This window comes from Erinaceus europaeus, chromosome X (assembly GCF_950295315.1).
Source record: "Erinaceus europaeus chromosome X, mEriEur2.1, whole genome shotgun sequence".
In the NCBI taxonomy this organism is placed as follows: Eukaryota; Metazoa; Chordata; class Mammalia; order Eulipotyphla; family Erinaceidae; genus Erinaceus; species Erinaceus europaeus.
In genome coordinates this window covers 122334308-122357471 of record NC_080185.1, presented here as the reverse complement: position 1 = coordinate 122357471, position 23164 = coordinate 122334308, and the positions used below count along the sequence as shown (strand labels likewise).

At 38.2% G+C, this 23164-nt stretch overlaps 1 protein-coding gene across 3 annotated transcripts in view; it reads left to right on the top strand.

Moving 5' to 3' along the window:
* The first annotated feature begins 13435 nt into the window (after window positions 1-13435).
* Window positions 13436-23164, top strand: part of GLRA2 (glycine receptor alpha 2) — a 188579-nt gene continuing 178850 nt past the window's right edge. For 2 of the 3 annotated variants that reach the window (XM_007517486.3, XM_007517484.3), the window contains exons 1-2: window positions 13436-14055; window positions 16237-16370. In XM_007517486.3, coding sequence (XP_007517548.1) covers window positions 13988-14055; window positions 16237-16370 — 202 coding nt within the window. In that variant the 5' untranslated portion in view covers window positions 13436-13987. Of the gene's footprint in view, window positions 14056-15005; window positions 15237-16236; window positions 16371-23164 lie in introns of all 3 variants that reach the window. The other variant, XM_060183025.1, reaches the window with a different exon arrangement.

Below are 23164 nucleotides of genomic sequence, written 5' to 3'. Positions count from 1 at the left end.
AACTCTAGCAGCAATACATGGATGAGAGCATTTAATTTTGTCCGTGAAAGTTGAGTGGGAGGGAGATGGACATATATGAGAAATATCTGAGAGATGAAAATCAATAGGACTTGATGAATTGGATGGTGATGGAGAAGGAAGTGTTTGAGATACTGCCTTGACTTTGGATTGACCACAATGAAACAAGCACAGAACAGGAACAGATTTTGGACTAAGTACCAAAAGTTTGATATTGATATGTGGAATGTGAAGAGTCTTTGAGAAAGACAACAGGATCTATTTAAGAAGAAGCTGAAGGGGTCTGGGCAGTGGCACACCCAGCTGAGAACACACATTACCATGTTCAAGGGCCCAGGTTTGAGTCCCTGGTCCCCACCTGCACTGCAAGTAGGTATCTTTCTTTATACCTCCCCTCTCAATTTATCACTGTCCTACCAAATACAAACGGAAACGGGAAAAAATGGCCACTGGGAGAAGTGGATTTGCAGTGCGAGCACCGAGCCCAACAACAACCTTGGTGGCAATGAAAATAAATAGAAAGAAAAATATTTTTAAAGAAGCAGTTGAATATATGGGCCTTAACAAAAAATATGTATTTGTATGGCCTCTGCATACAATGAATAAATGGATGTGCAAAATATAGTCAAAAAGAATGTAGTATGAAAAGAGAGATCTAGAATATAGCATTTAAGAAATTCAACATCTTGGGAGGTTCCCAGAAGATGGCGGACTGAGAAGCTGCTAGTGGCTTGAGCTCTGACCACATCTTCTGGAAACGGTAGGATTTTCTGCCGTTAGTAGGCCAGTCAATAAGGGGTCCTAGCGGTGACAACAAGGAGGTGACTATAACTTAATTTGGGTTAAAAAATAGAGTAGAAAAAAAGGGAAAAAATTTTTCTTTTAAAATTATTAAGCACACCTCCTCCCCCTTCCACCCCCCCATAACCAGTCCCTGGGGACCAGCTCCTAGCAGGCTTCCCTGCTGAGCTTCTTTCTTTACCAAGATTCCTGTCCCACCAGGGAGTATCATTCATTCTAAGTCTATACCCTTCTGAAACCTCTGGCCTTTTTTCCCCTCACCTCACCCCGCATAGCTAATTAAATAATTAAAAATAAATAAATAAATAAACTCTCTCCTTTCACTGCTCTTTTGTGACTGTTCTTTTTCTTATCGTTTTCTTTTTTCGCTCTCTCTTTATTTTTTCTTCTTTTTCTCATTCTTGTCATCCTTTCTTCCTTAATCCTACAGCTTCCAAAGCCATAGGTCCCATCCCCCACACCACCAAACAGTGTGCTTTTTTGAATTCACTGATACACATTTGGGAATTATTTTGGGGAAGAATTTTGACTCAGAATAGAATCTCACTGTGAGTATCTCTGCTCAATTTCCCTTCCTCCTTTAGCTACCCTTAGCATATACAGTGGATAGTAGATTTGAAAAACTGTCTACTTCAGCTATCCTTGTCTAGTCCAAGGGTTTTTTTTTCTCTTTCTTAACAATCAGCTGCCTCTGATCACAAGGTTTGAGGTAATCTGGGACAGAGATTTTTTTACCCTGCTCTATTTTATTATTAATATTATATAAAGGCATATATCTTCCCCCCTTTAGGTTGATCAGAACTAACTCTTAGGGTATCTTTCATTGCTAGGGTAGTGGGCATCTTATCTATTGTGGGAGGAACTTCTCTCATTACTCCTGCCTCCTCTACAGACTCTCCCCTCCCTCCTCCTGCTAGCTAATTAAAAAAATTAAATTAAATTAAATTAAAAATAAAGTAATCAAAAAACTTTCCTTTCACTGCTCTTTAATTACAGCTCTTTTTCTTATCTTTTCTCTTTTCTCTTTTTTCTTTTTTTTTTCTTTTGTTTTTTTATCTTGTCATACACTTCCTTTTTCTTTGCCTTTCTGAATTTGTGAATTATTTTGGGGAAGAAATCTGACTCAGAGTGGACTCTCTATGTGTGTATCTCTGCTCTACTTCACTTTCCCCTCTTGTTACCCCTAGAATATACAATGGATAGTAGATTTGCATAACTGTCTAGTCTTGCTATCCCAATTTCTTTTCTCTTTCTTCTTCATTGGGATTTGGTTACTATTTTTTCACGGACTGGAGAAATTGTTTGGCTAACTGGTAGTGATTAAACTGCTTCAATACTTGCTTCAGTTGTTACTGTAATTCCTGAGGTTGGTGAGTGCAATTGTCATAAAGGTATTTAGTACAGTGTTGCTTGTACTCAAGACACAACAACTGAGGAACAACAGAGCATAAAAAAAGAAACACATAAATCAAAAAAAAATGGGTAGATTAAAAACATATAAAACTGCTACTCCAATGAATGAAAACAAGAGCCCAGAGGAAACTACAAATCAGCCAGAAGTAACCATTGATAAGAAAAGTATGCAAGCAATAATAAACTTATTAATCACAGAAATGAAAACAACATTGGAGGAAAGGAATGGCAGTATTAGGGAAACAACAGTTGAGAACCCCAAGAAAAATACTGATTATCTTGAGGCAATTAGAGAACTGAAAGCTGAAATAGCTGTAATGAAGAAAGAAGCTGAGGCAAGGGAAAGCAGACTAACAGAAGCAGAAAACAGAATTAGTCAGACAGAGTATGAGTTAGAGAAAACAAAGAAAGAGGTGAAAGAGCTTAAAAAGAGATTGAGAGACACTGAAAACAACAACAGAGACATATGGGATGATCTCAAAAGAAGTAACATTCGTATAATTGGCCTGCCAGAGGAAGAAAGAGAGGAAGGGGAAGCAAAAATTCTAGAAGAAATAATAGAAGAAAACTTCCCAGACCTGAATAACAGAAAGGACATCAAGATTCAAGAAGCCCAGAGAGTACCAAACAGAATCAACCCAGACCTGAAGACACCAAGACACATCATAGCCACAATGAGAAGAAGTAAGGATAAAGAAAAGATCCTAAAGGCTGCAAGAGAGAAACAAAAAGTCACATACAAGGGAAAACCCATAAGATTATCTGCAGACTTCTCCACTCAAACTCCAAAAGCCAGAAGAGAATGGCAAGATATCTATCGAGCCCTGAATGAAAAAGGGTTTCAACCAAGGATAATATATCCTGCTAGACTTTCATTCAAACTAGATGGAGGGATCAAAACCTTCTTAGACAAACAACAGTTAAAGGAGGAAAACATCACCAAACCGGCCCTGAAAGAGGTTCTAAAAGACCTCTTATAAACAAGAACATCACTATTATACTGGCAATATATCAGAGCAAACAAACAAAAATTTTTTGTTGAACAATGGCACTACAATACATTAAATCCATAATATCATTAAACGTCAATGACTTAAACTCACCCACCAGAAGGCACAGAGTGGGGGGATGGATCAGAAAACATAACCCAACCATATGCTGCTTGCAAGAATCCCACCTGTCACAACAAGATAAACACAGAGTTAATGTGAAAGGATGGAAAACTATCATACAGGCTAACAGACCACAAAAAAGGGCAGGAACAGCCATTCTCATCTCAGACACAATAGATTTTAAATTAAATAAAGTAATAAAAGATAGGCAAGGACATTACATCATGATTAGAGGATCAATCAGCCAAGAAGACTTAACAATCATTAACATCTATGCACCCAATGAGGGACCATCTAAATACGTCAAGCACTTACTGAAAGAATTTCAAAAATACATCAATAGTAATACAATAATAGTGGGAGACTTCAATACCCCACTCTCACACTTAGACAGATCAACAAAGCAGAGAACCAACAGAGATACAAGAGAATTGAATGAAGAGATTGACAGACTAGACCTCTTGGACATTTTCAGAGTCCTTCACCCCCAAAAAACTGGAATACACCTTCTTTTCAAATCCACATAACACATACTCAAGGATAGACCACATGTTAAGCCACAAAGACAGCATCAATAAATTCAAGAACATCGAAATCATCCCAGGTATCTTCTCAGACCACAGTGGAGTAAAACTAACATTTAACAACAAACAGAAAATTATTAAAAGTCACAGAATTTGGAAACTAAACAACATACTCCTTAAGAACCACTGGGTCAGAGATTCACTCAAGCAGGAAATTCAAATGTTCCTGGAAACAAATGAAAATGAAGATACAATCTATCAAAATATTTGGGACACAGCTAAAGCAGTACTGAGAGGGAAACTTATAGCCATACAATCACATATTAAACACCAAGAAGAAGCTCAAATGAACGATCTTACTGCACACCTCAAGGACTTACAGGAAGAGGAACAAAAGAACCCTAAAGCATCCAGAAGGACATAAATCACTAAAGTTAGCTCAGAAATAAACAACATCGAAAATAAAAGAACCATACAAAAGATCAATGAAGCCAAATGTTGGTTCTTTGAAAGATTAAACAAAATTGACAAACCCCTAGCCAGACTCACCAAACAAAAAAAGAGAGAAGACTCAAATTAATAGAATTGTAAACGATGGAGGAGATATCACAACTGACACCACAGAAATCCAGAGAATCCTGCGAAACTTCTATAAAGAACTATATGCCACCAAGCTAGAGAATCTGGAAGAAATGGAACAATTCCTAGAAGCATATTCCCTTCCAAAACTGAACCAAGAAGAACTACAAAATCTAAATGCACCAATCACAGACAAAAAATTGAAACCATTATTAAGAACCTCCCCAACAACAAAAGTCCTGGACCAGATGGCTTCACGAACGAATTCTACAAAATTTTCAGGAAACAGTTAGTACCCATATTTCTGAAGCTTTTCCATAAGATTGAAGAAATAGGAATACTCCCACCTTCTATGAAGCCAACATCACCCTGACACCAAAAGCTGATAGGGACAGAACAAAAAAGGAAAACTACAGACCAATATCTCTGATGAACATAGATGCCAAAATATTAAACAAGATCTTGGCCAACAGGATACAGCAACATATCAGAAAGATTGTTCATCACGACCAAGTGGGATTCATCCCAGAAATGCAGGGCTGGTTCAACATCCATAAGTCAATCAATGTCATTCACCACATCAATAAAAGCAAAGCCAAAAACCACATGATTATCTCAATAGATGCAGAGAAAGCCTCTGACAAAATCCAACACCCATTCATGTTCAAAACTCTACAAAAAATGGGAATAGATGGGAAATTCCTCAAGATAGTGGAGTCTATATATAGCAAACCTACAGCCAATATCATACTCAATGGACAGAAGCTGAAAGAATTCCCCCTCAGATCGGGGACTAGACAGGGCTGTCCACTGTCACCGTTACTCTTCAACATAGTGTTGGAAGTTCTTGCCATAGCAATCAGGCAAGAGAAAGGAATCAAAGGAATACAGATTGGAAGGGAAGAAGTGACTCTCACTATTTGCAGATGATATGATAGTATACATAGAAAAACCTAAAGAATCCAGCAGAAAACTACTGGAAGTTATTAGGCAATATAGCAAGGTATCAGGCTACAAAATCAATGTACAAAAATCAATGGCATTTCTTTATGCAAACACTAAATCTGAAGAAGAAGAAGACATCCAGAAATCACTCCCATTTACTGTTTCAGCAAAATCAATCAAATACCTAGGAATAAAGTTGACCAAAGAAGTGAAAGACTTGTATGCTGAAAACTGAGTCGCTACTCAAGGAAATAGAAACTGATACCAAGAAATGGAAAGATATCCCATGCTCATGGATTGGAAGAATAAATATCATCAAAATGAATATTCTCCCCAGAGCCATATACAAATTTACTGCAATACCCATCAAAGTTCCACCAGGCTTCTTTAAGAGAATAGAAAAAACACTACAGTCATTTATCTGGAACATGAAAACACCTAGAATTGCCAAAACCATCCTGAGGAAAAGAAACAGAAACGGAGGCATCACACTCCCAGACCTTAAACTATATTATAAAGCCATCATCATCAAAACAGCATGGTACTGGAGCAAAAATAGGCACACAGACCAGTGGAACAGAATTGAAAGCCCAGAAATAAATCCCCACACCTATGGACATCTAGTCTTTGATAATGGGGCCCAAAGGATTAAAGGGGAAAAGGAGGCTCTCTTCAGTAAATGGTACTGGGAAAACTGGGTTGTAACATGCAGAAGAATGAAATTGAACCACTTTACCTCACCAGAAACAAAAATGAACTCCAAATGGATCAAAGCCCTAGATGTCAGACCAGAAACAATCAAATACTTGGAGGAAAACATTGGTAAAACACTTTCCCACATACACCTCAAGGACATCTTTGATGAATCAAACCCAATTGCAAGGAAGACTAAAGCAGAAACAAACCAATGGGACATCAAATTGAAAAGCTTCTGCACATCCAAAGAAACTATTAAACAAACAGAGAGACCCCTCACAGAATGGGAGAAGATCTTCACATGCCATACATCAGACAAGAAACTAATCACCAAAATATATAAAGAGCTCAGCAAACTTAGCACCAAAAAAGCAAATGACCCCATCCAAAAATGGGCAGAGGATATGAACAAAACATTCACCTCAGAGGAGATCCAAAAGGCTAACAAACATATAAAAAACTGCTCTAGGTCACTGATTGTCAGAGAAATGCAAATTAAGGCAACACGAAGATATCACCTCACTCCTGTAAGAATGGCATACATCAAAAAGGACAGCAGCAACAAAGGCTGGAGAGGATGTGGGGACAGAGGAACCCTTTTACATTGCTGGTGGGAATGTAAATTGGTACAGCCTCTGTGGAGAGCAGTCTGGAAAACTCTCACAAGGCTAGACATGGACCTTCCATATGATCCAGTAATTCCTCTCCTGGGGTTATACCCCAAGGACTCCATAACACCCAACCAAAAAGAGGTGTGTACTCCTATGTTCATAGCAGCACAATTCATAATAGCTTAAACCTGGATGCAACCCAGGTGCCCAACAACAGATGAGTGGCTGAGAAAGCTGTAGTATATATGCATAATGGAATACTATGCATTTATCAAGAACAATGAACCCACCTTCTCTGACCCATCTTGGGCAGAGCTAGAAGGAATTATGTTAAGTGAGCTAAGTCAGAAAGATAAAGATGAGTATGGGATGATCCCACTCATCAACAGAAGCTGACTTAGAAGATCTGAAAGGGAAACTAAAAGCAGGACCTGATCAAATTGTAAGTAGGGCAACAAAGTAAAAACCCAGTGGTGAGGGGTAGACATGTAGCTTCCTGGGCCAGTGGGGGGTGGGAGTGGGCGGGAGGGATGGGTCACAGTCCTTTGGTGGTGGGAATGGTGTTTATGTACACTCCTAGCAAAATGTAGACATATAAATCAGTAGTTAATTAATATGAGAGGGGGAAATCAATTGTATGTCTCAAAGTTTCTCAAAAGACAAACTGAATCTTTTTAATATATAGGCTACGTATTTGATATGCGGACTCTCTCAAAAGCCTAGACCAAGTAGATTAGAAGCTTCCAATAGCACAGCTATATACAAGATACTGGGTACTGTACAGCAAACCATAACAAAGGGACTTTTCAAAGTTAACCCAATTAACAAATAATGTGATAATAATATTAACTATTGATTGTCTTTTTGAACCCTAAGACAGCAGGAACCTCACATCTTCACTATAGATCCCCTACTCCCCCCAGTCCTGGAACCCTTGGATAGGGCCCACTTTCCCGTATGCATCTCCCAATCCAAACCAAATAATATTGCATCCGCCGATCACAACCTAACCAACGCAACGATTGCCACCTCAACATGCTTCACCTCAGACTGTATCCAGAGACTTCACGTGTGGAATGACAACCCTTCAGCTTCATTACTCGGGTGAGACCTTTCCTTTAATAGTACACTCTAATTTCATCTCAGGTAGTTCACTTTCTAACAAAGTCCCATAACCTAGATATACACCAGTTTCTGTGAGAGAGAGCTTATGTTCACACGTATACATAAACTACTGCAAAATATATACCTGAAAGCAGGATTACACTAGAGTTTGCAGTGAGTACCTCCCTAACACTTCCTCTCCACTATTCCAAGCTTGGGATCCATGATTGCTCAACAAATTGTTTGGCTTCATATGTTAACTCTCTTTTCAATCACCAGGTTCCAGATGCCACCAGGATGCTGGCTAGGCTTCCCTGGATTGAAGACCCCACCAATGTGTCCTGGAGCTCAGCTTCCCCAGAGACACACCCTACTAGGGAAAGAGAGAGGCAGACTGGGGGTATGGACTGACCAGTCAACGCCCATGTTCAGCGGGGAAGCAATTACAGAAGCCAGACCTTCTACCTTCTGCAACCCTTAATGACCCTGGGTCCATGCTCCCAGAGGGATAGAGAATGGGAAAGCTACCATGGGAGGGGGTGGGTTATGGGGATTGGGTGGTGGGAATTGTGTGGAGTTGTACCCCTCCTACCTTATGCTTTTGTTCACTAATCCTTTCTTAAATAAAAAATTTAAAAAAAAAAGAAAGATAAAGATGAGTATGGGATGATCCCACTCATCAACAGAAGTTGACTAAGAAGATCTGAAAGGGAAACTAAAAGCAGGACCTGACCAAATTGTAAGTAGGGCACCAAAGTGAAAACCCTGTGGTGAGGGGTAGACATGCAGCTTCCTGGGCCAGTGGGGGGTGGGAGTGGGTGGGAGGGATGGGTCACAGTCTTTTGGTGGTGGGAATGGTGTTTATGTATACTCCTAGCAAAATGTAGACATATAAATCACTAGTTAATTAATATGAGGGGGAAAATCAATTGTATGTCTCAAAGTTTTTCGAAACACAAACTGAATCTTTTTAATATATAGGCTGTGTATTTGATATGTGGACTCTCTCAAAAGCCTAGACCAAGTAGATTAGAAGCAACCACTAGCACAGCTATATACAAGATACTGGGTACTGTACAGCAAACTATAACAAAAGGACTTTTCAAAGTTAACCCAATTACCAAATAATGTGATGATAACATTAACTATCAATTGTCTTTTTGAACCCTAAGACAGCAGGAACCTCACATCTCCACTATAGATCCCCTACTTCCCCCAGTCCTGGAACCCTTGGATAGGGCCCACTTTCCCGTATGCCTCTCCCAATCCATATCAAATAATATTGTATCCGCCGACCACAACCTAACCAACACAACGATTGCCACCTCAACATGCTTCACTTCAGACTGTGTCCTGAGACGTCAGGCATGGAATGTCAACCCTTCACCCTCATTACTCGGGTGAGACCTTTCCTTTCATGGTAGTCTCTAATTTCATTCCAGGAGGTTCACTTCTAACAAAGTCCCAAAACCTAGATATAGACCAGGTCTCATAAGGTAGAGCCTAAGTTCGCATGTATTCATAAATTAGGTCAAAATATATACCTGGAAGCAAAAATACACAATAGTCTTTAGTGAGTCAGTATCAAGTTCATAATGAAATAGTGTCTACTTAGATACCCTCTTCACCTACTTTGTATTATAGTTCTCTCACTCATTCCAAAGCTAACCTTAACAAAGCAAGGACTGCAAAAGCTAAATAAGGGCAAGAGACTGGCATACTTTAACCATGACTCTTTAGTCACTATCAGGCCATTCCATCAGCTATGGCCCTAATTGGAGAGTCCTGAGATTCCCAAACAGACTTGATGGGGCCAGAACTCAAATAACCCCCTCTCTCCATTGTTACTGGTCATTTCTATCAGGAACAACACAATAGACCCCGTTGTGGGCCCCCATAGGACCTTGCCCTCAACTTGGATCAACAATGGTAGAGAATGTTCCATCATCCAAAGAAGGGAGGATGGACAACATACTCTAGGCTACACCTGAGGGAGATGGGTTCTGATATTGGGGCAGCTTGGAAGTTCCTACTCATGACCATAGAATGTGAGTTCAGATCTAGAGGGATGCAGAGGTCACACAGGCTCCTAAGCTAATTATGGGCCCCAGATCACATCACATTAATGGGGTTTATAGTCAACAATATTTATACCCCTTTCCCATGTTAGGGAACTACTCTCTTCCCTGATACAGCTTTCTGGTCCTTTTTCCAGCCATGAAATTACCTCCCCAGACAATAACTTGGATTCACTGGCATCAGATTTCAGGCTCAGGGGCAAAAAGAAAAAGGGGAAAAAAAACTAGTATAGCCACAGGCCCTTTGGAATTTAACTAAAATATGCCTACTAGCTATCTACAAAATGGAGGAACCCCCCCCCCCAACTCTTCATCTGCACTATTCCAGCCCTTAGGTCCATGATTGGTCAACAATTTATTTCGCTTTGTATGTTAACTCTCTTGTCAACCACCAGGTTCCAGATCCTAGCATGATGCCAACCAGACTTCCCTGGACAGACAACCCCACAATGTGTCCAGGAGCTCTGATTCCCCAGAGCCCTGACCCACTAGGGAAAGAGAGAGAGACAGGCTGGGAGTATGGATCAACATGTCAACGCCCATGTTCAGCAGGGAAGCAATTACAGAAGCCAGACCTTCAACTTTCTTCATCCCACAATGACCTTGGGTTAATACTCCAAGATGATTAAAGAATAGGAAAGCTATCAGGAGAGGGGATGGGATACAGAGGTCTGGTGGTGGGAATTGTGTGAAGTTGTACCCCTCTTATCCTATGGTTTTGTCAATGTTTCCTTTTTATAAATAAAAAAATGTTTAATCTGATGAGAGTAGGTCTTATACTGAGAGTTCTTACCACAATAAAAAATACTCTGTTCTTTTTTTTCAACAAAGAGAGAAAGAAAGAGAAAGATCTCTCTCTTTCTTTCTCTCTTTGTTGAGAGGGAAAAAAGAAAGAAAGGAAGGAAGGAAGGAAGGAAGGAAGGAAGGAAGAAAGAAAGAAAGAGAGAAAGAAAGAGAGAGAGAGAGAGAGAGAGAGAAATAGGGAAATAGGAAAGGGAGAAGAGACCACTGACATTAAGTGTTTTGTAAATGTCAAGAAAGATGACAATAGAAAAACATTGTTTGGCCTTAGTTACAAGGAATCCATTGGAAGCACCAGTGAGAGCTGTTTCGATGGACTGACAGGGCTGGAATCTAAATTGAGGTGCTGATAAGTAAAATGAGGTGCTCACACAAGATATCTTCTAAAGTTCTTTCCAACTCTAAAATAATAAATGATGTGATTTTGTGCTGTTGGCCAGAACCTCCCTTTATCACAGGCTTTCCTACTCACCCTACTGCTAGCTAATAACAAAACTCTGCTGTTGAAAGAAATGATTTACAAAGACTATTACTTTAAGCATCATTACAACCTAAAGCAGATTTGGGTCAAATTATTTTCATTATTCATATAATTTCTTTTAGAAAGACTCTTGTACGTGTGTTTATGCGTGTGTGCGTGCATGCATGCATACGTACACACATACAATCTTGCATGATTTTTTCCATATGTCACCAATTGAAGAAATACATTTCCAGGAATTTATTTTATTTTTGTGGGTCAGGACTGCAGGGATAAAATCAGGTATAGAGTTTCCATGTGAATGAATTTGGAAGTGAAGAGATTTGAAGCTGCAGTCCCGAGATGTTCTGTACTACACTATTTGTTTTCCTTTCAAACAGACTCACTTTTTCTCATTCACTTTGAGAGTTAATATAATACATCTACAGAATTGATTTTGTATGTAAGCAGAATGCTTAGGCACAGCTGCTTTTCATCTAAAGCAAAGCTCTTATATTCACACTGTCTTGGTAGAATAGACATTTGATAAGAAGGACATACAGTCCCTTGCTACTCAAAGTGAAATCAGCAGACCAACAGCATCAACCTCAGCTAGGAACTTGCTAGATATGCAGAATCCTGGGCACCATCCCAGACTTACTAAATCAGAATTTGCATTATAACAAGATCTTGGGTTGACTTATATTAACATTAAAAGTTGAAAAGAGGGAGTCAGTCAGTAGTGCAGTGGGTTAAGCACCCGTGGCGCAAAGCGCAAGGACTGGCGTAAGGATCCCGGTTCGGTTCGAGCCCCTGGCTCCCCACCTGCAGGGGAGTCGCTTCACAGGTGGTGAAGCAGGTCTGCAGGTGTCTATCTTTCTCCCCCTCTCTCTGTCTCCCCTCCTCTCTCCATTTCTCTCTGTCCTATCCAACAATGATGGCATCAATAACAACAACAATAATAACTACATCAACAATAAAAAAAAGACAACAAGGGCAACAAAAGGAAATAAATAAATATTTTTTTAAAAAGTTGAAAAGAACTTGATTTTTTTTCTAAGAATCTGCTTTCTTTTTTTAAGCATAATTCTTTGTTACTCTGCTATGATATTTAAACCAGTTCAAGGGCAGGTTAGTCATTGATAGACTAAAGTTTAATTGTATTATTTTGTTTCAAACTTTTAAGCCTTGAAGTGGAGTACCTAGGTAGCTAATGAGGTACTCATGAAATAATGGTAGAAAGTGTATTTTTCATTTTCCCTTAACAGTCACTGCTAATTAGTTGCATTAAACTATTTACCCTCCCTCTTTTTTAAACTATTAATAACCACTGTAAATTAAATCTGAAATATCAATAGCAAGGCTACCTGTCATACTTTTGTGCATAATTTAAATTTTTTTCACTGTTTTCTTTCTGTCTAGCTTATTTTGAGAAAAGCATCCACAATTTATTACAGGACCCTCCTTAAGTCATTAACATCTGGAACAGGGAGATGAAAGTCAACCTGCATACTCACTCTTCCTTGCTCCATTTCTTACTTGGAGTCCAGCTCTAACCTTTAACCAGGCCAGGAAAAGATTGCTACTGCCCCCTGCTGGCTCTCTGTCTTTTTTTTTTTCATCCTCTACAAATCTGACTTGTGGATACCCAAGGATTTTGAGCCACTGAAGAAAGCTCAGTGGAAGGGTCTTTCCCGAGTACAGTGGTAGAAAGATCCTTTGGAAACAGGCAAGTAAAGTCGTACAAAACATTCAAGGGGCGAGAAAGGTACAAACAGCTTCTAAATTAAAGTACAAATTTCCACAAACCTTCTCCTTTTGCACTACGGCTTTTCTATGCACAAGAAATACACTCTCTCCCTCCTTTCTAAGCACAGGACACCTCTTTTGCCTCCAGCTTTTACTGACACAGAGTGGGCTTCCCATTACTCTGTTGTAATTTCAGTGCTCCAGACCCTGTTCTCTGCTTCTCTCAATTTCCTTTTCCCACTTACTCCCTTCTCTTTTCTGTCCAACTCCCGTCCCGCCCACCCACGGACAGACTTGCATCTCCAGAAGCTCAGACCCTAGACTCTTTCAATCTCTTGGTCTGTCTACTCTGATCTTTGTGTTCCCCCCCCCCGACCCCCCTGGTTGTCAGCGCACCCCCTCCCTGAACGGCCAATCTTTGGCTTAGAAGTGCAGTCATGTCCCCTGTTAAACGCTTCTCCCCGACCCCCGCCCCAAGCAACTGAAAAAGGAAACATGCGCACTTCAGAGCTAGGAGCTGTCCGAGTGCTGAAATTTATAGGCTGGGTAAGATCACGTCTCCTCTTTCTGTAGCCCTCATTCCAGCACAGGATCTCAGCAATTTTGCCCTCTTCTTCTTACCCACTCCAGCGCGCAGTCCTTTCTTCTCCTTCATTTACAACTTCTCTTAAAAAGAGAACATTTTCTAGAGAAAAGAGATTTGCTAAAAAGAAAGGACATAAAAGCCACAGACGCCCGACTTCCAGCATGGCATTGTCACCAGCCCCCTTTGCATGGTGATACGATTAAGGTAGCAGCGTTTTTATTATTATTATTGTTACTCAGGAAAAGCAGCTGGGGGATTCACCAGTTCTAAGGCTTTGTCTTTACTGGACTAAATGATGGTCCTGAGCCCGGATTTGACCTGACCATGATGTTTAGGACTGGCACTTTTTGTTTTTTCTCAGCAAACTGTACAAACCCAAATTTCTTTTTGATTTTCAAGGAAACTAGATTCCTGCCAGGTTTTGAATCTGGACAATAAATATATACTTTGTTCTAGCTTCTTTTTGGAATCATTTCGGAGATATTTTCTACAAGCACCACAGAAACAGGAATGAACCGGCAGCTAGTGAACATTTTGACAGCCTTGTTTGCATTTTTCTTAGAGACACACCACTTCAGGTAGGTGAAACGACTTTGCATGCTATTTTTCCACATGGAAACTGTTTGAAAAAGAATATATATATATATATATATATATATATATATATATATATATATATATATCCCATGCACAGGACCATGTTGCTTTAAATTTTTAGGGGAGAGTTAGATTTCTTTTGTTCTTTTTAAAAGCTTAATTATGGTTGGAGGGTGGTAAATTTTCACAAAGGCAAGTTTTATGACACATATCTTCACTATACATTTCAACACATTTTCACAACCAATGTGTTATTAAGGCAGTCTGATAAGTTGCATGCTCTTTACATTTCTACATAATGTGATTTATTTTTATTTTTGCTTTCAAATTCTTCTGAAAATAATCTAAGGGAATTACTAGATGTAATGCTTTTCATGTGCTGAAACTGACTGGATTAATTTGCCAAGAAGCATGCTCATTTTTATATAAAATATAAAAGAATCATAATTCTTAGCCAACTCAGGACTTCTATTATATTTCAGCAACTACAAGGACTAAAAGTGAAAAAAAATCCTCAAATCATCAAAAATATTTAAATTTCATCAAAAATATTTTCATCAAAAATATTTAAATCATCAAAAATATTTAAATTTCATTTTACCCCTATGGTCTACTGTTTGGTATATTTAGAAATTGGTTGTCTGTCAAAATTAAATTAGTGTGACATCTTTGTATATATGTGTGCATGAGAAATGGACTATGCATAATTAAAATAACTGACAAATCATTACTAGCATGACTGCATTTCTACCTAATTTACAAATTGTCAAATAATTTAATATTTCAAAATAGCAGATTATTACCAGTAAATTAAATAGTTGTCCTATTGGCAGAGGTTCTAAGACAGGATGAAGAAAAGAGATGCTCATTCAACAAAGTATAGGACTCTTCATTTAATTTTCACCACATTTTATGGCATTTTTTTTCACAGAACCAAGAAAAATGGAACATAAAGCAATAATGCAATGAGTACTGGGAAACCCCAGTATGTTCCTTTCAGGTTCACATCTCTTACTATGATTAAGAAAATATTTAGACTGGGTTTTATTAAGATCACCACCACTACCACCACCATCATCATCATCTCCACTTCCTTCTCCTCCACTACCACCATCATACTCAAATAATATTTGATTAATCAGATGAGTCTACATATGGGAATGTGAGTATTTTAGATGATTGTGTCAATATTTAACTTCTATCTAATGTTTGTGTCCTTTTTACTTATATTTAATACTACTTTTTAAAAAGCTGGCAAAATGAGGTATTTTCTTAGTATCAGAATTAATGAGATTATTTGTTAAACATCTTAAAATAAAGCTTATTAAGTATATACTTTAGGGGAAAAATCAACATACATTCAACCCCTACATACTGTGAAAGAATTAATTTCATGACAGACCAAATAAAACTTCTAAGGAAAAGAGAAATCTAAGAAATTTTCCAGCCAACATCTAGTATATTTGACTATACAGAGTATAAACTGATTGAGGGGTTCTTTTTTTTTAAACAAATACCAAATTGAATAGTAAGAAATTTAAATATGACAATAGACAAAATGATTGAAGTATAGACATGCTCATTACTGAGCTGTTTTAGAATAAAGTTAAATCTCCAAGTGATAGTTTTCTTTTAAACAACACACTGGAAATTATTAATAGTTGACAGTTGGGATAGAATCTAGCAGGTAAGAAAATAACAATAGAATAATTAGTCGCTATTTGTTCTGCCAAAGTCATGATAAATTTCTTATTAGAGACCTGCATTAAGGGTTGAAATGCTGGAAGAATTGTTAACTTGTATTCTAAACTATATAAATTTCAAATTCATCATCTTCATTCCTCTAATGTCTCTAGAAAGAAATGGCAGTAGCTCTACATGTCTAAAATCCACAAGTTAAGACGACATGCATCATATCATCATCAGTATCTTTTGGCTAAAGTTTGGTGACTTAGGAGGCATGACACAGGGTTTATACCCCTCATCATTTAAAGTTAACTTTAGACCAGATACAAGTTCAGAAGTAGATCAAAGAGTATATAATTTTTTCTTCATGGTAACATGTTATATATATTTACTGAAACATGATATAAAAAATGAAGTCATTAGTTCTTGGGTGACGCAAATGTAATTGTTGCTAAAAGAGTTAATGGTGTCTTTAGGGTGGCCTTCTGCAAAGACCATGACTCCAGGTCTGGAAGACAGCCTTCACAGGCCCTATCTCCCTCTGATTTCTTGGACAAATTAATGGGAAGGACATCAGGATATGATGCAAGGATCAGGCCAAATTTTAAAGGTAGGCTCAAATTCAACTATGTTAAGCCTGTGAGAAATCTTCTAGATACCTGAATACTCCAAAAAAAGTTTTCATGGATTTTTCACTATAAAATGGAAACAAGTATACCATTCATTTCATTTTGAACTTTACGCTGATTTAAATAGCTTCAGTGTTATATGTTACTTGCCACATTTGAAAACTTTTCTTGTTTATATTCTACCCGCCCCCAAAGACCAAAGTCAGTTTATTGCCACATTTCCTATTTTGTCTTGAGGGGATTGTGGCTAGAAATGCATAAAGAGAAAATGGTCGACTTGACTTGTCTGAATGTCTACCAAGATATAAACAAGATTGAACAGTTACACCAAAATCTTTGGTCTTGATTTTAAATATCTACTCTAATGAAATTTCAATTTCAATATGAGACATGCTATTTAAGGCTTCATTTTTAAACATTGTAAGAGACTTTAATTGAATACATCAGAAATGTGTGTTTTCCTCTTATTTAAACATTCTAATTGTTTATTCGAAATAGTTATATGAAATTTTACAAGATCATACAACGTAATGTGTACATGTCGAAGATGTTGAATGATTTCTTTGCTAAAATAAATAGAAACAAATTAAAAAGTTTGGTGTTTCTGTTTAACATAAAAATTTAATTAACAATTATTTTTTATCTGTTTGTTTTATTTTTACTCTGAATCAGGAAATAAGTGTATTAAGAAAGAACTATCTATAAATAACTGAATTATTCTTGATGTTTTGATTTTAGTTAAGTAATAATTAAGTTTCATCTTTCTTTTTTTTTCTTTTTTTTTTCCTTTTCTTTTTCCTTTTTTTTCTCTTTCTTTTCATCTTTCAATTAAATTTAGTATAGTGCATTGTAAAGTGTTTATTATACTTTAAAAGAAGACGCCTATAAAATTCTAGGTCTTACGTTGTAACGCATGCACATGAACTGCTTTGGGTCTGGTTTTCTCTTCTATGCTCATTTGTGATTTAACTGGACTTCTTTGAGTTTCAATTAATCTTTATCATTGGTAAATATAAGCATGAAAACTACATTCTAAATTCATTTCTTCTTTAAATGATATACCTCTGAATATACACAAGTAATGGCCATTTCATAGAGAAATAAATCAGAATTTTGGTGAAACAAATGTTTTTAATTCCTACAGCATTCCTGAATGAGATAACAGAACTAAGTTCAAAGGTTTAGGTTCCTGAAAACAATTTCCAGGGTCACCTCATTTCATATCAATTTTGTGCTCCTTATTTTGGAGGTGAATATTTTGGTACAGCCCTATGAGTAACAAGTCCAGCGTCATCTTTCAGTAGAACTGCTCATACACACATTTATTCATTTACCCATTCAATGAGTCTGAACTACATGCAGAATACTGCCACCCATTGTGCGTGTGATGGCACAGGAACTTCGGTGATGGGTGCAGTGTGTTGTACACACACTCACATATATAACTGTGAAATTATAGATCCCTAAAATCTTGTTGTAAGCCAATATTAAACAAAAATAAAATTATAAAAATTGAAAAGGTGAGATGAAGCAGTTTCAGGAGGCACCATCAAATAGAAGAGTGTGCTTGATATGCACTTTCAAAATGCAATATTTTAATATATAATAATACAAGGTACAATACATATGATTAGATAGAAGTAATTAAGTAGCTGTTAAGTACCACTAGAGAGCACAGATACAGGAATCCAACAGATGGAGAGATAATTTCTTATCTGGGATAGCACCAGAAGGCGCACTTGGTGGATCCAGAGATGAAATTTTGTTTCACATTTCTGAACACCTTGCTTAATAACTGGTACTGATCATTATTTTCTGGAAATAATTTTTCAAAAGAGGAGAAAAGTTCAAAGAGTAATAAAGCAGACATTCGTGTTTCCACTGCTACTTTGAAGTGACTGAGCAATCATTTCCATAGCAGCTTTTTTCTTTGCCTCTTCTAGGGACATCACTCCTTGGCAATAACATTTCTAGGGGGAGGGTTTTCTGAGGTTCTGGTGTGTGCTGATGAAAAAGGACCTGACTTGTGGGTGAGAGTGTTTCACAGCTACCTTTCATGGCAAGATGTGCAATTTTACCCATGTGTCAACATCCGTACTGTAAACCATTAACTCCCCCCAAATAAAATTATTTCAAAAACACTACTCGTGATTCTAAAGGATAAATAAATGAAGTAAATATAAACTGATGCAAAGCATAGTCATGATTTGTGGATATACTACTTTACAATCTGAACACAAGATGTTTTATAGACAAAGGGGAATGGGCAGTCCACACTTCAGAATCTAACATTAATGGACTTCTCTGAGTTTTTAGTCCCTCTCCCCTTAAGGCACTACTTCAATGAACTCTGCTACTCTTGTCATAAATTTTATTTACATAGGCCATTTACTTCAGATCAATTACTCAATAGCTCCCCAATTCTCTTTACTCTGAGGAGCTTAGTTTTACGTGGGTGTAGAGCATTCTCTATTATTTAAAAGAAAAACATTTCCCCTCTTTGTGCTTCCATAGAACTTTATATTTCTTATATGGTCCTCTTACATATTTATGTTTTGTCAGCCCACTCCCACACTGATCTAAGAGGACAGGGAAATACTTTATTATAGCAATACAGTGTGGGGAAAGGAAGTCACCCTTTTCTTCAGGATGAGAAAATAATGAAAAAGAGAAAATACAGATAATTTCTTTGACACCAGCATTTTATTTTGAGGCTTGGTGTGCCTGTATGTATGACTCCATCAGACCAGACAGTCTTTTTCTTTTTTCTTTTCTTTTTTTTGCTAGAGGGTGTGAGACAGATAGAAAGGGAGAAACTGACAGAAGGAGAAGCGCCTACATTATTGCTCCACTACTTGTGCAGCTCAATCTACAAGTGGGGCCTGGAGCCTTGAACCTGGGTCCTTGTGCATGGTAACATGTACTCTAAGAGGTGAAATCACTACCCAGCTCAAAATACAGACAAATAAGGAGGACTATTGCTTCTAATTATTTATAGTAAAGGCCGAGGAAGGAAACTTTTGAGGGACTAACCAGTTGTCACAATGGCTAGCTAAGTTGATCTTAGCTGAATTGAGAATAAAAAGAAAAAGATACTAGAAAAATTCTAACAGCAAAGTGGCTGTTACAAGCACGGTGGATGGTATCTTGAAGAGTGAGAGGCTCCTTATTAATTATCATTGTTATCATGGCAAAGTAAACTGACTGTGAAAACAGTGAGCAGGATGACATTTATGGTATTAAAAATAATAATAATGGTAGTTAATACTAAGACTGGGTTTCCGAGAGGCATGGCCATGGAGCAACAGTGGACACAGAGACACTTCTCCAAAACAACAAGGACCTACAAATATTGAACTTGGCAAACATCATGAAACTACAGCTGAGACATCCATGGAGGCACTTTAATTTCACTCACCAAGTTCTAACTTCACCCACCAACCAAGTTCCAGATGCTACTCTGATCCCATCCTGACCTCCCTGGGCAGAGGACCTCTCCAACATGTCCCAGAACCTTACCTCTCCAAAGCTCTACCCTACAGAAAAAGAGAAACAGGCTGAGGGTATGGATCGACCTGCCAACGTTAACGTCCAGCAGAAAAGCAATTACAGAAGCTAGAACTTCTTCCTTCTGCACTTCAAAAAAATTTTTTTTTTGATCCATACTCTTAAAGGGGAAAATGTCAGGGGAAGATGACCAGAGGGCTCTGAACCCCAGAATGACTGGGATCAGGAACTTTTCTGACAAGAAGTCTTTGCTTTTGCACCATCAGTAAGAGGGGAGAGGAGAGAGCTTCCCGGAAAACACCTGAGGAAGTCAGGCGCTGTTTCTCTTATCTGAAAGGAAAGAGGAAAAGGGAAGGACAACCATGGGGTGATTTCACTTATAAATGGAATATAGAGAATTCAAACACATGAACTTCAATATATATAGAAAGAACTATGGAGGTTACCATTGGGGTAGGGTTGGGTGGTAAAGAAATTTGGTAGGGTGGGCGTGACAGCATAATGGTTATGCAAACAGACTCTCATGCCTGAGGCTCCTAAGTCCCAGGTTCAATCCCCCACACCACCATAAGCCAGAGCTGAGCAGTGCTCTGGTGTTTCTCTGTGTGTGTCTCTCTCTGCATCTCTCTCAAAGATAAAAAAATTAATAAGAAAAAAATTTGAAAAAAAAAGAAAAAGAAATTTGGTGGTGGGAGTGGTGTGGAATTATAATCTTGTAAATTACTATTAAATAGCTAATAAAATTAAGTAAATCAAAATCCACTAAGACTTTAAATCAATCTGACAATATTTAAATAAGGAGAAAGAAAGTGCAAGGACTGACGCAAGGACCCTGGTTCGAGCCCCGGCTCCCCACCTGCAGGGAGGTCGTTTTGCAAGCTGTGAAGCAGGTCTGCAGGTGTCTTTTTCTCCCCCCTCTGTCTTCCCCTCATCTCAATTTCTCTCTGTCCTATCCAACAACAACAGAAAAAAAAGATGGCTGCCAGGAGCAGTGGATTCATGGTACAGAAACCAAGTGAGCCCCAGTGATAATCCTGGAGGCGAAGGAGGAGGAGGAGAAGTGGGGGACGGTAGGGGGAGGAGGAGGAGGAGGGCAATATTTGATCACAAAAATAAAAGCATGAAGACCCAAATATGGACTGTTGAGGTAAAGGGAATGGCTTCTTTACACTTCTTTTTTATTTAGAGTCTTTATTAAACAGTAGTGTGTTTCTCCGTCTTCTTGTCTGCTGTGAATTGGCAAGGGAAAAATGAATGCATCTGCATAGTTTTCTTATTTGAAGAAATTTTCAGTGAACTCTTTCAAGCTGGTAAAACATTTCATGTCTATTCTATATTCTTGATGGACTCTGAAAGATATCACAGTGGATATATATATATATTTTTTTTTGAAGGGAGGTGGATGTGAGTTAGAAAAAGAACCCAGAAATGATTCAGACTTAGACTCTGTAATTGAGAGCCATTCTTAGAAAGTATAGGAAAAAAAAATATATTTTATGATGTGTTGAAGCACAAGTGTATAAACAAAGTCATGAATCAGAGTTGCCAAGTGTATTCCATCTATAAGATCCATAGAGACCCAGGTCAGATCTTGTCAAAACATATGTTTCCAAATTCCGCAGTCTACATAAAAGCACAAGCTGTGTCCATTCACAATTACCTGGTTGAAAAACCATGGCAAATGTTGATTTTATGTCAACACAGGATCCTCTCTCCCCACTTGAGTGATTTGTCTCATTGTTAGTTGATTTGTTATTGTTAGTAGTGTTATTCCTGCATCTCAGCAAATACTCTTTTGTCAGTACTACTGTATGTTGAAAAATGCCATTTTAAACAATAAGCATTTAAACAAGCCAAATGAAATGCTCAAACTGAGCAAAATGCATTAGTTCTGATTCTTTCCTTTGAAACAAAGCCTTTATCTATCTTAATGAAATTTTCTTTGAAAATAAGATTAACTTAGAGTAATGCCCTAAGTTTCATTCCAATATGAATAGATACACTTCACCGTAACATCCATTTAGGGATCAGCTCAGGAAAAGATAATGCCAAGAATGACTATTCACTTCACTCCTTTGTGCATGCCACACACACTAATTTTTCCCATGTCTGGAGATCTAAATTTGAAAGTGTGATATGTGACATTAAAACCTACATTTGCATGCAATATAGCTTCTTTTTCCAAGGAGCTATCAGCTCAAAAGGTTATTTCAGATACAAGCAGAATTAGACCACTTGTAAGAAACTAGAAGGTTTCTCCCTTGGGAAATTCTATTGTCTATGACCAAGTGGAGCTCACGTTCAAATATTTAGCTTACAAACACCTCTAGGGAGTAGCTTGGGCACAAATGTCCAGAGGGACACTTGGAAAAGGTGAATCAGTCAGTGATGATACAGCCCCAGTGTGCTGTGTCCATTTCTTTGATCCTTGTGGTAGATAAAGGCATTAGATATTACTATGGATCCTGAGGGGAGAAAGAGCAGAATGCCTGCAAGTATCAGAAGTATTGGACTTGAGGGTAACAGGTAGCAGAAGCCTTCAAACACCTGAAAGGATATAGGCATTTCAGAGCAAGTCAGTAGGAGATGAAAGGAGAAAAAGGGTTATTGAAAGGAAAGAATGGGTATGAGAGGGCGTGCGGTAGTGCAGTGGGTTAAGCGCACGTGGCATGAAGCGCAAGGACTGACATAAGGATCCCGGTTTGAGCCCCTGGCTCCCCACCTGCAGGGGGGTTGTTTCACGGGCGGTGAAGCAGGTCTGCAGGTGTCTATCTTTCTCTCCCCTTCTCTGTCTTCCCCTCCTCTCTCCATTTCTCTCTGTCCTATCCAACAGCAACAACAGCAATAACAACAATAAAAATGACAACAACAACAAGGGCGACAACAAGGGCAACAAAATGGGAAGAAAAGAAAAAAGAAAAGAATGGGTGTGACAGAGGCAAATTTTATGTGATCGTTTTGTTCTGGGATGATTTTGATAAAAGACTTTTGAACATTTGAACTCTACCTGTTGTGTCACATTTAACTTTACTTTTGCCTGCTGCGGGGATACCAGCTAACACAGTTGTATGTATTAGACCACTACTATGGGCCTGTAGGTGCTTCCAGGGATTTGAGGTGACATCAAGAAAATGACATCTGCAGCATTCTCATGCACACTAGCAAGCTATATTCCAGTAAGTCCTTCTTATAGACGGAATGTCTGAGAATGTTTTCATCACATGGTGACAGAGTAGTATAGTGCAAAGAGCCCTGGACATGGATCCAG